This window comes from Pseudopodoces humilis, chromosome 15 (assembly GCF_049639895.1).
Source record: "Pseudopodoces humilis isolate 2021_Gansu_Grassland_sample_001 chromosome 15, ASM4963989v1, whole genome shotgun sequence".
NCBI classification, from domain to species: Eukaryota; Metazoa; Chordata; class Aves; order Passeriformes; family Paridae; genus Pseudopodoces; species Pseudopodoces humilis.
This window is the reverse complement of record NC_142214.1, coordinates 3990939-4006909: the sequence shown is the minus strand read 5'-3', so window position 1 is coordinate 4006909 and position 15971 is coordinate 3990939. Positions and strand designations below refer to the sequence as shown.

The 15971-nt window shown below is 41.5% G+C and overlaps 1 protein-coding gene across 5 annotated transcripts in view; it reads left to right on the top strand.

The window, feature by feature from the left end:
• The first annotated feature begins 253 nt into the window (after positions 1 to 253).
• The window catches only part of DACH2 (dachshund family transcription factor 2), a 245733-nt gene continuing 230015 nt past the window's right edge, over positions 254 to 15971 (top strand). For all 5 annotated transcript variants that reach the window (XM_014255252.2, XM_088062631.1, XM_088062630.1 and 2 more), the window contains exon 1: positions 254 to 741. In XM_014255252.2, the coding sequence (XP_014110727.2) occupies positions 254 to 741 (488 nt within the window). The remainder of the gene's footprint in view (positions 742 to 15971) is intronic.

Sequence of the window (15971 nt, the reverse complement as noted above, 5' to 3'; positions counted from 1 at the left end):
GCCCTCGCTCCCTCACGCCCCCCGCCCCAGGTGCGCGGCCGGCGCTGCCCCGCCCCGCCCGCGCCCGCAGCCACTCGCGGCGGCGGCGCTGGCGGCGGGCGGGGCGCATTGGCTGGAGGGCGCCGTCACTCTCCCCCGGCGGCGCTGGGGAGGGGTCTGGGCGCTGCGTGCGGGCGGCGGGAGCGCGGCGGTCCGGCGGCAGCGCACGGAGCGCGGCGCGGGGCTGAGGCAGCCGCGGGGAGCCGCGCCGGCCATGGCGGTGTCCGCACCGCCCCTCATCGCCGCAACTTCCAGCGGCGGCGGCGCGGGGGGCTCGGCGGGTTTGTTCCGGGCGGACCCGCTGTACTCCAGCCCCGCGGAGGCCCCGCGCCTCACCAACAGCCTCGTCAACACTTTCCTCTCGGCCGGTGGCGGCGGGGCCGGCGCGGGCGGCGGCGGCGGCGGCGGTAACGAGTGTAAGATGGTCGACCTGCACGGGGTGAAGGTGGCCTCGTTCCTCGTGGAGGGGCAGGAGCTGATCTGCCTGCCGCAGGTCTTTGATCTCTTCCTGAAGCACCTGGTGGGAGGGCTGCACACGGTCTACACCAAGCTGAAGCGGCTGGATATATCGCCCGTGGTGTGCACGGTGGAGCAGGTCCGCATCCTGCGCGGGCTGGGGGCCATCCAGCCCGGCGTCAATCGCTGCAAGCTCATCACCAGGAAGGACTTCGAAACTTTGTACAACGACTGCACCAACGCGAGGTGAGCGCAGGCTCCGCTCTCGCCCCCGGCCGGCCCGCGGGGAGCGCAGCCGGGGGCGGGGGCGCGGTTCCCGGGGCAGGGGGGCGTGGGGGGCACCGAGGGGCTGAGCGGGGCTTGGGTGCGGCGGTGCCGGCACGGAAAACTTTCCCTGCTTCCATCGGCCCCCGCCATGGCCGGGACCGCCGGGCAGCGGAGCGGCACCAGCGCCGGTCTCCAAACTTTTCTCCAAACAGGGAAAGCCGATAGTTCCCGAAAACGCTCTTTAAAACAAACAAAAACAAAACAGCAAACCGACCCGAATCCCCAAAAGTTTTCTCCCGTTATTTTTGTCCCGCTGGGACCCGCGGCTGTGCTCCCGCGGGCGGTGCCAGCCGGGTGCCCGGGCGGGGGCTGCGGGTCCCGGTGCCCCCGGAGCGGCTCCGCTCCCGCAGCTCCGGAGCGGCCGCAGCCCCTGCCCGGCTTCGGTCAGCGAGCCCCCGGATCCCCGCTGGCTCCTGCATACTCGGGGTTATAATCCTGGTTTGTGACCTCATGGCTGCTGCCTTTAGAAATGATAATGATCTAAATAAACACAAAACCCTCTCGGGGCTCGGCAGGAACACTGGTGCCGTGGGGCAGGGTGTAAGGCAGGGACTTTGGAGATGCCATTCCCTGCTTCAGCAGTTGGTGAGGGACGTCTCCAGAAACATTTCCATGTCAGCGTGCTGCTGCTTTCTGTGGCAGCAAACTTTCTTTACAGACGCTTCAGCGAGCTTTGGGTGCGATATCCGACTTGCAGCGCCAGCGTTCAGTGACTGTGGGCTTTGTGTCGCTGCTTCGACCTGCTTAGCACTGAACGGGGGTTTTATTTTTAATAACTTAATTTCGTGCCAGTGCGGGGCCTGATCCTGCACTCGCTGCTGAAGCAGAAGCAGACCAGGCGTCATTCTTGAGTGCAATATTTGCTTTGTTCCAAATCACTTTTTATTACAGGTGACAGTTTAGAGATGCGCTTAATTCCTAGATCTGTTAATATGGACTATGTGCTTTTTTTCTTGCTCTCGTTCTGGTTCTGTAGCTCCTTCTCCCGCTGCCTATTTCAATGTCAGGCACCTCGATGACATCACACCCACTGCTTTATTAAAGTGATGGGTTTGGAAGCAAGGTCTGAGACTTACATTAATTATATTCAAATACATTAGATTACTAAGGGGCACATTTAACATGTAAATGCTTCTGTGAAATGTTTCTGAGACTCGACTAGCATGAAAGTTGATGGTTAAAGAAATGCATCTCGTTAATTTCTGTGACCGTGCCAAAGTTTTTTTATTAGGAAAATACAGGATCTGATTTGATAATGAAGCCTGTAGCTGCAGTCTAATGATTTCTGCTCTCTTACAACCAGCGATTTAAAATCTCGAAATGATGGAGTGTTAAATGTTTAAAACTTGTATTTCCCAACTTTTTTTTTTTTTCCCTCTTCGACAAAGACTGAGGGGCGTGCTGGGGAATGGGTAGTGCAGGGAGCAGTGGGAAGGGCGCATTGGGGAGCTGAAGGTGAGGAGCCAAGTGATGCTCCAGGAGGGGCTGAGAGGAGCAGGGAGAGGAACAGAGCCCTGGGGAAAGGCTGGGGATAAGGCTGGGCAGTGCCAGGGGGCTCCCGCAGGGCAGAGCTCTCAGCTCAGACTCACACGTGTTGAATGTGCTTTAACTCTCCCCACCCTGCTGTGAAAACGTCGTGTTTTTTATCTGTTAAAGAACAGCAGATTCCTGTACATTTCATTTCTTTATGCCTCGCGAAGATGCCACTGGTTGGAAGAACCTGCTCACATCAAGGTGTTTTGCATTTGTGGTTTCAGGTGTAACGCATGAGGAGCGTTATCAGCACACCTGAAACTTTGCTCAAGGATTGTAACTTAATGTTAATTATATTCTGTCATGCTAATTAAATGCTTAATACCTCATTTTATTTACAGATCATTATTTCCCTTGAACAGTCCATACTTACCGGAGAGAATGTTGGGTAAAAATAGTTAAATACATGAGTAATCTTAATTATTTTTGTTTGCTGTGAAGTAACCTGGGAAGCATTGCTGTGCACATTATCAAACAAATTAAGTACAGTAGAACTGTTAAAAGACATGCTCACAGTTTTTATTTGGAAAATAAAGGCTTGAAAATGTGTGATCTTTTAAAATTACTGCTCTCAACTCAGAATACTGTGCATTGCTTTACTAGTTAATATTTTTTTTAATTGATAGCTATTTATATATTTATTGGAATACTGTAGAAATGCTGCAGTAAACTCAAGAGCTGCCAGAAAAAAGCAGTAAGAAATGCTGGGTATCATTATTTTCACTGGTCATTGACTTGTAACAGCATCTCTTACATTGGTGTGCACTTTTAGATACTTTTTTAATTGGAATGCATACCATCAATTATATATAACTGGAAAAAAAAATTCTATTTCTCCTGCTTACTCTATTGCATTTTTTAAGTTCAGTTTGTCTACAGAGCTCGTAAGAGCTGCAGAGAAACACACCCGTGGGCGAAAGTTTTTTGGTGTTTGCGTTCTGTAGCAGGAGTTACTCTGTCCAGCAGCTTTGACCTGTCTATTTCTGTAATACGTTCACATGCACTGTTTAGATTTTCATTCTCATGTTTACAGAATGTTCCTAAAATGATTCTTGTTAGCCAGCAGCATGCAAGTCTAATTTGCAAGGCAAGGTTTGTGAAATAAACTAACTGCTCATTTCATTGCAGGTCCCACTGTCAAGTGAGTACAACATACTGACAAAATCTAGCTCCTGATGGGCAATACCTTAGAATATTACTTAAATTATGGAGGATTGCTTAAATTTAGTAGTAAAGGATAACATTTACTTAATTAAAAAAAACCCCAAACAACACAGAACTATAATGAGGACTTGTTTTTAAAAGGAAATTTAAAACTGTAGTAAGAACATGCTTATGATAGTACATGTCAGTCCTGAAAACCAGGATTGTGTGAGTATGATCACAACCTCTTCCACACGGTTCTGTATTTGATGGATGCTATTGGCCATTGAAAAAAGCATAGTGTTGGTCTGGATTATTTAGTGAATGGTCAGAATACTTTGCAGAAAAGAGCATTTCAGTACATGGCATATTTTTCATGATTTAAAGTAATCGGTTAAGCTAATATTTTGTATTACTTCAGCTATTCACAAACAATAAAAGGCTTTAGAAATTAATTTAAGCAGTAAATGCAGACATTTAATTTTATGAGATAATGAGGGTCTAGTCATGTTGACTATTAAAAGCTACCCTATAGTCAGCAGTACTCTGTCTTTTATTAGGAGACTGATGTCAAGATTATAATTAAAGCAATCCAGCCATGTAGCACTGCACACAGCTTCCTGTATATTGATAGGAAATGTGGACATCTGATTGTCCATAAACTTCTTTCTCTAAGTGGGTATTTAGCCTACATTCAGACTCAGCCAAATTTATGGATTTTGGAGGTGTTAGCATTTTTAAATAGAGATCTGTTTTTCAGTTTTCTTCTCTTCCTTGAAGAGGAGGCTCACTTCAAACACTCACAGATCGCTGGCAAAGTGGAGTCTGCTGGAGATGGAGAAAGGAATTCTCCCACTTTCTGAGCGGTGTAGTTATGCTTTTGGAAAAATCCCTCTTTCTTTTTGGGTATCTTTAAAGTCTGTGCCTGTTCAAAACTCCTAAAATACTTGAATATTTTCATCAGATGCATATCTAATCTGGAGAACCCTTGATTAAAATTCCCTTCTTTCTTCACAGCACTAGAGCTCCCCATTTGAAGTGTAACATGCTTTTCCTCCAAAATGGAGTATTTGTATGATTCCTGCATGTGTATATGCATAATACATATGTAATTTTCTACTGAGACTTCTACAACTGAAAAATACTGTGTTTTTGTAGCAAAGACAAAAAAGCTAAACAATTAGGTATTAATGATATTCTTGTTGCATATTCAAAAGGTCTTTGCAAGCATTTCTTCTCCTTTTTTTCTTTTCACCATTTCAACCTGCAGAACTCTTCACTGTCACTTCAAATCACACAATTCTACAAAGATAAAACAACATTTAAACTCATTTGCTTTGGGAGGAAAATTGAGCATTTGCACCCAATAAGCCTGATTGTGGAACTGCATGCAAATTGTGTTTTGATTTATCTCTTTTGCACTTTTTTCCATTTGAATTGATCTTGCATTAATTTCGCCAAGCGGCTCTGTGAGGCTGCAGATGTTGCCCTGTGTTTAATAAATCAATGAGACAGATCTGAATGAATCACTTCAGATGGATTCTCTGCTCGGTTTGATGTCTAGATGTTATTCTTAGCTTGTTATCATGACAGATGCATTAATGTTCCCATACACTGCCAGCAATGTCAAAGAGATTGAAGCTTTTAAAGTGGCGGTATCCCCTTTTCCCCCTTCTGTTGGAATAACTAAATTGCCTTTAGGAATAGGTCAAAATATAAATTTAATCCTGGCGTTGTTGTGGGGGAAGATGCTAAACTTCTGATCGTATTATAACACAGGCAAATGCAGACTCTTACAGAATGATTAATTATTCCCAAATAGTGGAGATCAATATTAAAATCTAAACATAGGATAGCTCCTTAATAGAGTAACCACTTTCTCAACATTAATATTTCATTGTAATAGGAATGATAGGAATAAATAATATAAGACTAGAACATGTTAAAAGTATTGCTATAAATAGAATATAATTGTGTCCAAATTGATTACAGGCTGAAGTAAGGCTTTTTTCTCTTTTTCTTTTTTTACCTCATTAAGAATTTTCTTTTAAAGTTAAGTATGTCTGGATTCAACATCTGTTAGATTTAAAATAGTTGTTTATTATGTTTCTGCTACTGCTCCCCATGTAGAGCCAGATATGTTGGAGAAGTTGTTGATCACCGTTAATTTTGGGTCAGTGTAGTCTGGTATCCATTATCTTGGACAGAACCTGTGGAACACAAACCATAAAAGGCTGGAACGTGTCTTTGTGGAAAGGTTTTAAATTCTGAAAAAAAGATAGTGCAAAGTACTCTGCCATGAATAATGAAGATCTGTTTCCCACGTAGGCTATGCACAGCTTTTATTCCTTGGTGTTTACTAAACCACTCGTGGTCATCTTTGTTTTTCTTTAGAGGATAAAATAGTACTTCGTGCAGTCATTTTGTTAAACCTGATTTCTCTCTGTGATGCTTTTATTTTCATTTAAATAATTATCAGGAATGTTCCTTTTCCTAATCTTTCCTTGACACAGAAGAACTTTGACTTTTTGTCTTTAAGGCTTCTGAGAATAAATCGGAGAAACTGGCTGTAACGGATCTAGATTTATGTTGGCATTCTTGGTGTTCTTGCTCCAGTAGTTCCAATTTGATAAAGGAAACAATATATGTAATAGAAATTCACAGTTTATTCAAATGAGTTTAAGCTTTAGCATTGTTATATTTGCCTTTCTCTCACCAATATATCAATGTGTGGCAATAGCATTATGCTCCGAAAGCCTCCAGAAGGGACCAGCTCTGCAGATGGGGAATTATTCTCACACTGGGGCTGTGGCTGCACATGCAGCAGCCTCTTGTTTGTGCACTGGTTTCAAAGGCAGGGAAAATCAACTTTGGTAGGACTTAGGATCACAGTAAAACCCACTGAATTAAAGAATCATGTTTTATTGTATGGCAGTGGCCTTAGAGTGAGAAACTGGTCTCTTACTGACCTTAGTAATTTTGCAGTAAATATTTCAGATGAGCCTCATGAGATGTTTTAAAGAATTGTCTTGTTTATTTCACTGCTTTCAGGCTGGAATTGGTGTTTTGTAAGGGCTGTTTGTCAGCATTAGTATTAAAAAAGTGTTGAAATCTGGGCTGTAAAGTCTCTGTTTTGACTTTGCCGAGGTGAACTTCCCTTTCATGCCAGGGGCCTTTTGCCAGAACAAGGGCAAAGAACTTAAAAATGTTTCTAGGATCTGAGACCTTCTCATCAGAGGTGGGACATACTGAACCCTGCTTTTGAAAGAATTATGTGTTACTGTGGTTTTGGGTCTGATCTCTTATTTGCTGAACATAGGATCTTGAATCTCTTTTGTGCCTTTCCAAAGGTGGGAATTACGAATTTTCTGAAGTTACGAACAAAATTATCCAAATCCTTGCTTTAAAATACACGGAAAGTTCCCAGCTGATTGCTTTTGTAAGTTTGTTGTGTGATTATCAGTGTAATAAAACCTGAAGGTGTATGGAAATGTGTGATTTTAATGATTATTTGCATACACAGTACTAATATCAAACCCAAACGTAATGAGGCTACTTCGGAATTTCTGCTGTCTGGGTTGTGTTCCTTTGGTGTAAGCCAAGGCAAGGTTTTTATATGTTCCGATTAAACCTGCATTCCCAAGCACAACTATGTTAGTTAGTAATGATTCTTAGTGATTTAGATTTATCCTGCTTGATATTAGAACTGTCCCTCAGGGCTACAAGCTTTTGATCTTTGTTCCCTCTTGGTAAAACAGGGTTATCCAAAGTGACTCGGTAATAGGGTTCCCCCTCTCCCTCCCTTCTACAACCTGGAAGAAACACCGATACCTATTAACTAATGTACTTTGATACCTGCCCCAGAAGGTTCCAATATCCGAATCCTGTAAAGCAGACGTTTCTTTGCTCGCCTTTAGTTTTTGGTGGCGCAGCCGTGGCGTTGTTTTGTGTGTGTAAAGTTTATTGTCACTAGCAGGCGTGGGGAGATTATATTTCCTTGTCAGTACATCTTGACCCACTGAGCCTATTTTGCTCGTTAAAATAGATTATGTCAGAGCCTTTCGTGACTCACTCACAAATATCACTTCTCCAGAAAGTAAGAACCAAACCCAATTAATGTGCTCCCTTTATTACTGTGCAGCAGTTTAAAGTGTGATGTTTAGCAGTGTATATTGCTCCTATTATAAGGTATAAAATGTTCGATTGCAATTGTGCCTGATGTTATCAAGTTTCTGGAAATTGATATCTGGTACTGGCATTTAACCTACATCCACTCCGTCTGCTATCTGTGGGATGGGTTAAAAAGAAAAAGTACTATTGATCTGTAGCTGGATTAAAGTTTGTAATCGGCAACAGCATGAGCACAAAAGGCTTTTTTATGATTTCTCAGCTTGCCATTGATCTACCAGTTTTATTGCATTCATTATTTATTAAAAGAATTTGCAAGCTAAACATAACGTTAAGCTAGTTTGCACACAGGGACTGCACTTAGGAAATTGAATGGAAATTGCATTAGAGATGAACATCTGTGCTATTTTTCCACTCGTGTGTTTATGGGTTTGTATAAAAGGTGTATTGGATTAACAGTTATAACCATTATAGCTTGCAGCAATATGTTAGAATCTCAAGCATTTAGTAGTTATTTAAGAAGGAGACTCTTTTTTTCTTACACTAAAAAGTATGGTAATGCCCTAACAAACAGAGCTTTTATTAGATTATTCTTTATTAAGAGGCTTTTTACAACTGATGTGTAAAACTTGACGTATTTTGCTATATTATGCATGTGCACTATTATCTATGCTACATAAAGCTCCATTAATATTGTCATTAATTGAAGGTTTCCAGTGACAGTATTAGTTAAGAATTTGGCATATAGTCACTGAAGTATTGAAATGTATTTTATAGGAATGTAAGTAGTAAAAAGATCCTCAATGTATGTTCCTTCACATTTTTCCCAACAAGTCAGCTAGTTTACTCTCCTTCTTGAGCTGGGTGCCTTCTGTGATGTATCAGTGAATCAGGTGAAGTCTTAAATATTTTGAAATACTTTTCCATTTCAGTTAAATGGTTCAGTTGCCCTTAACACTGGCTGTAGTTGTGAGTGATCTACAAAGTGTAGGGTAGATCTAGAATTTCGAGATCATCTCCTGCAATGATTTTAGAGTTTCTTGATTGTTCTCCTTCTGTAAAACAGATGAAAAACTACTTCAGGGGCTTTGGGTGAAAAGTATGTTTGTATAACCAAGATGTTACCTATTTATTTGGTCTAAAAGTAAGTCCAGTCTGTTTATGACTGAAATGTACTGAAATGTGTCACCAAATGTGACAATGTGAAATGGGCATCACCAGTGCACTTGCAGTTATTCTGTTCAAGACTCAACCTGATACAGCTTGTAAGACTTGAGGGTTTCCTGTGCTCGGAGACAGAAATGAGCTTCATGCCAGGAGGTTGTGCTGCCTCCTCTGAATGCCACCCCCGCATCCTTTCTGTCTCTGGTAGGATGACAGTATTTTGAGCAGAGGTAGCTCTGATTTTTCTTTGAAGGAATCTCAGGGGCTGTTTTTCAGCAGCATTTTGCATGTACTGTTCTTAGTCTTCCTCACTTCCATAGGCTCCTGTGATCAGAGTTTTCATATTCTATTAGATAACGCATTTCAGCTCCCCTGAAAGTTAAAGTGGGAGTTACATTTAATATTGGATTTTATAAAATTACACATATTCATTGATAAAATGTTTACATACACACAAATTTATGTATGATGCGATTTTAACTAAACTTCTGGATTTTTCCAAAGCTCTCTCAACTGTGGAAATCAACCTTGATTTTTTGGCGAGGGAGAATTCAGAATAATCCAGAAATTGAGTTTTAATTCCATTTGCTATGGGCATGAACTAAAATTGCTAAATAAAATTACAAGGCCATGTGGGCTATCTTGGAGTCCTCAGTTAAAGTCTTTAGGCTTTTTTTATTCTTGTCATAGCCCTGTAAGTGAGTAACATTCTCAGCATGCAGTTCAATTCTGTCCAGTCTGTGGCAAGAGAACTTTTAGCCTGGGATGCCCTCGTGGTATTTTAAATCTGCAAAACACCAAGACTTTTTTCTTTCCTGTTTTCAAGCCTGAATGGACAGTGGAATTAAAACAGAACATTTTTTATTTTAAAACGTTCATCAGAATTACTTCACGCTGTGTATACAGTTCCAAATCTAATGTATTTTGCAGAATCACAGAATTGTTGAGGTTAGTAGGGTCCTCTTGAGGTCATCTTTGTGCTTTTTCAGATTATGGCTATTCTTGTCTCTAACCTGGAGTGATGTGGACTGGATGGATGGACCATGGATGAGGAACTGGCTGGATGGTCGTGCTCAGAGCTGCAATCAGCTGCTGGATATCTGTGTGGTGCCCAGTGAGCAGTGGAGTTCCAGGGTTGGGATTGGCACGGGTGCTCTTTAACTCGGGGGACAGGGGGATGGAGCCCCTGGGGACAGGGACAGGGGGATGGAGCCATTAGGGACAGGGTATGGAGCCCTCAGCAGCAGCCCCAGGCTGGGTGAGGTGGTCCCACGCTGGATGGAAGGGATGGATCCAGAAGGACCTGGACAGGCTGCATAAGTGGGACTGGGCAAACCTTGTGGAGCTGGAGAAGGCCCAAGTTCAGGGTGCTGGCTGCCCAGAGAAGCTGTGGCTGTCTCTGGATCCCTGGAAGTGGCCAAGGGCAGGCTGGACAGGGCTTGGAGCAACCTGGGCTAGTGGAAGGTGTCCCTGCCCATAGCAGGGGGTGGAATGAGCTTTAAGGTCCCTTCCAACCCAAACCATTCTGGGATTCTGTGGTCTAGACCAGTTCCTCTGTCTCAGCAGGGTTAACTGGAGTTGGTTGTCCTGAGCTGTCTCCAGTTAGATTGTGAGTGTTTGCAAGGATTGAGACTTAGCCTTTCTGAGCAACGTACTTGCAGAGTAGAAATAACTGTGCTGTGGAAGGAAGGTTTTATTGGCATGGCTGGATTCCATGGGAGTTGGGAGTAGATGTCACAGGCAGCCACTGCTGGGGTCATTGCCCTGCAGAGGAGTCACTCAGGCAGGTCAGTACAGACACTCTGCTGTTGTGTTTGTCCTTCCTGGGAACCAACCATATCATCTTGTGCCACCTCTGTCTCACAAATGATTTCCTGAAATCCTGTCTCTGTGCTGAGGAACTGACTTGTCCTATTCCCCACCATCTCTAGAGAAGAATATTTGTATATCTGAAATTAAAAAATTAAGGTGGCTGTAAAGAATGCTCCTGTCACAGAGGCTGTGCCAGTAGGGGGATTTAGTTACTTGTATGTTACAGTAACTTAAGAGTTGCTAATTAAGAAGATAAAGCTAGTTGAAAGAAAAAATATTTTGAGCTTCATTTAGAATGTCTAATCAGCATGTTTAAAATATTATGCATTATGCTTTTTCTTACATGTGTGGTGGTTGTTTTTGCCTAGTGCAAGTTTTACATGCTAGCTATTAGTCTGTTTTGATAACAGTTAATCAGAGAATGTCCTGTGTCTGTGAAATGTTATCCCTGTTGTTTTCTGTGAGGCTGATGAAGGCATCTCTCTTCAGGGCTGCAGGTGTCTGCAGCTGCCTCCTCTTCTCCTCATACTTTTAAATGTTGTTGTGTGCTGAAGGAGAGCAATTTTCTAAAAAGTTGCTGAGATAATACTGAAAATAGAAAAGCAGGAAAAATGTTGAGTCTTTCTAGTGAGACTTGAAATACATGTCTAAACAAGAAAAACTGAAACCCCCTCCCCAAACACACAAAAACTCCCAAAACCAACAATAAAAATCCAGAGCAGAGCAAGGTGGTAGAATACTGGCAGGTAGACAGGAGCAGAATATGGATACTGAAACAGGACCCAGGGTAATGAACTCGGTGTTCTGTTCCCTCTGTTGTACGAGCTTGTTGCTGAAAGATGTATTTGGAGGTTTGGGGACTCTTTTGGCTTGTAAGGCTTTATTTGTTGGGTATTTTGATATGAAAATTCATGTATCTAATAGGTGACTTACCAAAATCCCTTGAGTTGAGCATCCTGCCATTACAAAATGATTTTTATGTTCTCCCAGGCTGGCTGTTTGCAGAGAGCTCAGTACAGGCTGTCTGCACCTTCTGCTCCCCTGCTGCATTCCAGGTGTGTGCCTGGGTGCTGATGTGCTGCTCTCAACAGCCACAGTGCCTCTTGCAGGAGCCCTCAGCAAGGGTTTGGCCAGAATTGTTGCTGTGACACACTACAAACCTCACTTGTTCTCGTGGTCAGCAGTGTTGAAGAGCATTAATTGATCCTGCTGTTGTATGAGCTGACATCTCTTGTCTCAGAACCAGCATCACCATCACTTCTTTCTGCTCTGGTTTTATGAATTGCTTTATTGGCTACACAACTGACTTACGGTTCAAACAAATCTCTTCTTGCTGGAGCTTACAAATGTTTCTGTCTTGCAATTTCATGAATGACTTTTCTCTTGCATGTTAACATGAGGGTTAACTAACTAGAGGATTTCTGGTCATCCACTTACCCTGCCCTTTTTTGATATGCTTTCTTCAAAATTTAGTTTGCATGTCCCTCTCCCACCCCACAATCACAGCCCTGTAATAAACTGCTTCATCTTAGTTATTCATTCTTAAAGGAAAGAATCTCTATTCATGTTGGTGTGGAAGCAAAACAAAAAATACCGGTGAGACATTAATTTTAATCATCTTTCTCAAGTAATGCAGAGAGTGCAATAGAGTAGTTCAGATTATGGCATTAGACTTTTAAAGCAGTGTTTAAGGACTTGTGTTCACTGAGGGAAGGTCAGTTAAGTGAGTTATTAACACTGGTATATTCTGATCTGGATAGAAACTCTTAATGAGTACTTTTTATTCATTCACATGATGTTTCTGATAGTATAAATGCCTTTTTTTTGTTGTTTTTTAATGAAATTTAGCTATTAACAAATTAAATGCCTGGCTGGGATGAGCATCTCTGCTGCTTAGTCTCACATGTAAGCCAGCTATGTAAGGGGATTATTCTACCAGGTCTGCATTTCATTTAAGTAGTGTGTTATATTAGGGTCTGAACGTGCCTGTTCTGTGGTGATCATTTTCCCCCATCCTTGGCTGTCACAGAATTTCTCTTTGACATCTTCAGGTTCTTGTGGCCACACAGCTTCATCTTTCTTCCTCATCTAGATTGACCTGTCATTCACAAAAACAATGCAATAACTCAATGCACAAGCAGCAGACACCACTCGCGGGTTTCATTGCTGTGTTGGCTACTGAGTTGTCTTAAAAACTTTAAAAGAGTCTTTTAAGCTCAAGAAGTTAAAGATTTTCTTGACCATTGGTGTTTGTTTGGATTTTTTTGATGCTGTTGTTCGCTCTTCTGTTTCCAGAATAATCCCCTGTAGTATCTAGTGCTATGAGAATTTGAGTGAAAGGAAACAAGTTTACACACAGTAGATGAGCAAAGAGTATTTTTAAGTGTTTAGGTTGATTGCTTAGTTTGGTTTTATGACTGTGGGCAAAATTTGAAAGTTCCTTTCTTTTACTGTTGGTTTTTCATAATGTCCTGGCCCAGCCAGTGCTTTCTGTGTAGGACTGCAGAGGAGACAGAATAAACACAAAGGCTTTGGATGTCTCGTGGAGGAGGAGATTGCTTTGCTTTGTCTTTTTGACTCACTGCAGGTGAAATCCTGCAGTGGAACCATTATAGAACCACTCTTCGAAGTGTTTTCACTGATTTTTGGATCAGTAGCATAGAAAGCATCCAAACCTCCATGCATAGCCATGAATTAATATGTAAGTTTAATTTGAGGGCCACATCAGGAAACATTTCATGCAAATTTGCAAGTGCAATAATGAAACAATCCTTGAGACATCAGTTGTATCCCCTGTGTATTTAGTGAATCTCATGTTTGGATAGATTTTTATTAATTAAGTCCATATATTTTTATAGAGAAAGTGCATAGTAGAGCCCCAAACCTTTCCAGTGAAGATCTGTGTATCTGCATTTCTGTGATGGAAGGCACTACATGGGCCAGGAACAGTGAGAGTCAAGAGATGTTTATTTGCATTACCTGGTAAACACTTGTCAAGAATCAGGGATTACAGGGTGAATAGGAATATTTTTCCATTGTTTACCAGTGGTGATAAATACAAACCATTTTAGTATAGGGAATACTGGAAACTTGTTGCTGTGCATATATTGTACGTTGCTGATATTCAGAAATCCTTACTTGGAGCATAATCATATTTCATGTATTTGAGACTAGGTTATTTTTAATTGGGGAGTGGATTTTAATATTCTAAGTTGAGGTGACTGCATGTATGGAATAGTGAAAAATAATTTCATGGACCTTAACAGTTTAAAAAGTAGTAAACTGTTAATTATTATGTATGTAATTAGCACATAGATTTTATAAAGGTTATGGCATCATAGGTAGCATCCTGGCTATTTAGCCAAATCTTGATTTACTCTTGCAGAATTCAGGAAAGACTGAAAACATCATGAAGGGCAAAGCACCAAGCCCCTGTATTTGTGTGAATGCTGTACAAGCCCAAATGGTGGTTGGTGATTAGTAATTCACAGGTGCACCTGGCTTTTCTGGGAAATCCTTTGCATCTCTGAAGGGGAATGGCCATTGGTGGGCTATTTATGACTCTGGTTTTGGTAGAAAATTCGGCCTTGTGTGTCATTTAGACTTTGTGACACGTGTAGCCTCCCAGGGCCTAATGACTTGTCTGCAGATGGGCTGTTATTTATTACAGTCATGTAGAATAAAATTGATTGTCTTCTAAAATTAATTTTTCATTTGCCTCCAGCTCTGCTTTAATAGAGGACACACAGTTGCCTGTTTGCAGAAATACTGTTTAATCACATTAATATCTCAGCCCCCCAGGCTGGTGAAGATAATTGTACAAACGAACAGCAAAATCTGTATCTTTAACTTCTTTTTATGATTAAATTATGCAAATGACTTATCTCCTGCCCTTCCAAGCACTAATCATCTAATTAGGAATGATGTGTTAAAGGGATGGTTTTGAATCAGGAGAAGGGGAGAACGGAGGAAGCAGAAAATGGGACCTGACAATGAAACTGCTGAAAGTACTATAGCAGTACAAGATAAATTTGTGTATATGTTCAAAAAGCAATAATCAAGGCTTGCTGTGCTATTTCTAGTCCTGTTCTATTGCGGTTTTTCGTAAGAGGATTTCTGTCTGATCTTTGCCCATAATTTTCCATATTAACTTTCAATTCTATATTATTATTGTTATTATTAACTTAGTACTTTCTCTTCTGGTTCTCATAAACAATGAGTGCAAATGTCTCTGTGTTTGGCTTTAGTAATAGAATGGTTTGAAAGACGGAATATGTTTATTTGTAGTTTGTTTTTTATCAGAGTGCTTGTCCTTGTACTGGTAGATGTCCTGAGCCTGTTAAATACTTCACATACCTCAGTCTCTCTTTTTTAAATACTTAACTGCTGGTTAAAGAAACTTAAAGCTTTGCATTTTAATATAGAAGTGCAAGTGTCCAAGTGAAGAGGGTGCTCATCTCTTCAGTGTCCTGTGTATTGTTTGTGGAGTTTCCCTTTAAGTAAAATCCTTTAAATTTAGATATTTAAGCTATCATAAATGTGTATTTTAAGGATATTTATATGAAATAATCATGCCTTGATTTCTTCAAGAGTTTACAGCCCAGCTTGCTCAGTTTCTTTTTCCTATTAATTCTGGTTTTTGCAAGTTATGCCTTTATAAGCAGATCCTCCTGCTTAAGGCCCATTCCCACATTGGGCCCAAACTATCAGTGTGTATGAAGTGAAGAAACCAACTCATACCAGGTGATAGCCCTGAGAGCTTCGTAATGTGTTTGTTCTTGTTTTCTCTTTACTCAATTATTACTGTACTTTCTATACGTGATTAAAGTGCGGCTAACGAATAAAATAAGAATATTCTAGAGATTTAACTGAAATTTCAGGTATTTCTCTATGAGAATGTATGAATTCCTTTATAAATGTGTTAAAGTATTCATGCGTGAGAGTGTATGGATTCATAGGATGCTGTATGTAGGTAACCAGTACCTTCCACATTCCCCAAGACATCTTCCAACATCTGCCTTGTTCTTCAAGGAACCTTAGCTTCCCTGCCTGTGTGTCATTCTTGTGCCCCGTGTCTGTCACAGGTTTACTGATACAGTCTGAGGAACATAACTTCCCCAGGAAGGTGTGAAACACTTTTACCAAGGTAGGTACCCCTCCCCCAAAGAAGCCAAAAGCAAGGATGTCAAAATAATCTTTTTGTAAGTGCTTAGGCATATGTCACGGGGATTTAAGAAGGATGAAAAACCTCACACAAATGAGTTTTAAAAAATTAAAATGCTGACTGGGGCAGATAATCTGGCTTTTCTGTGTTGTTTTTGGATGGTTTAGCATAAAGAATGCAAGTTCTGACACTGCTTCCATTTGTC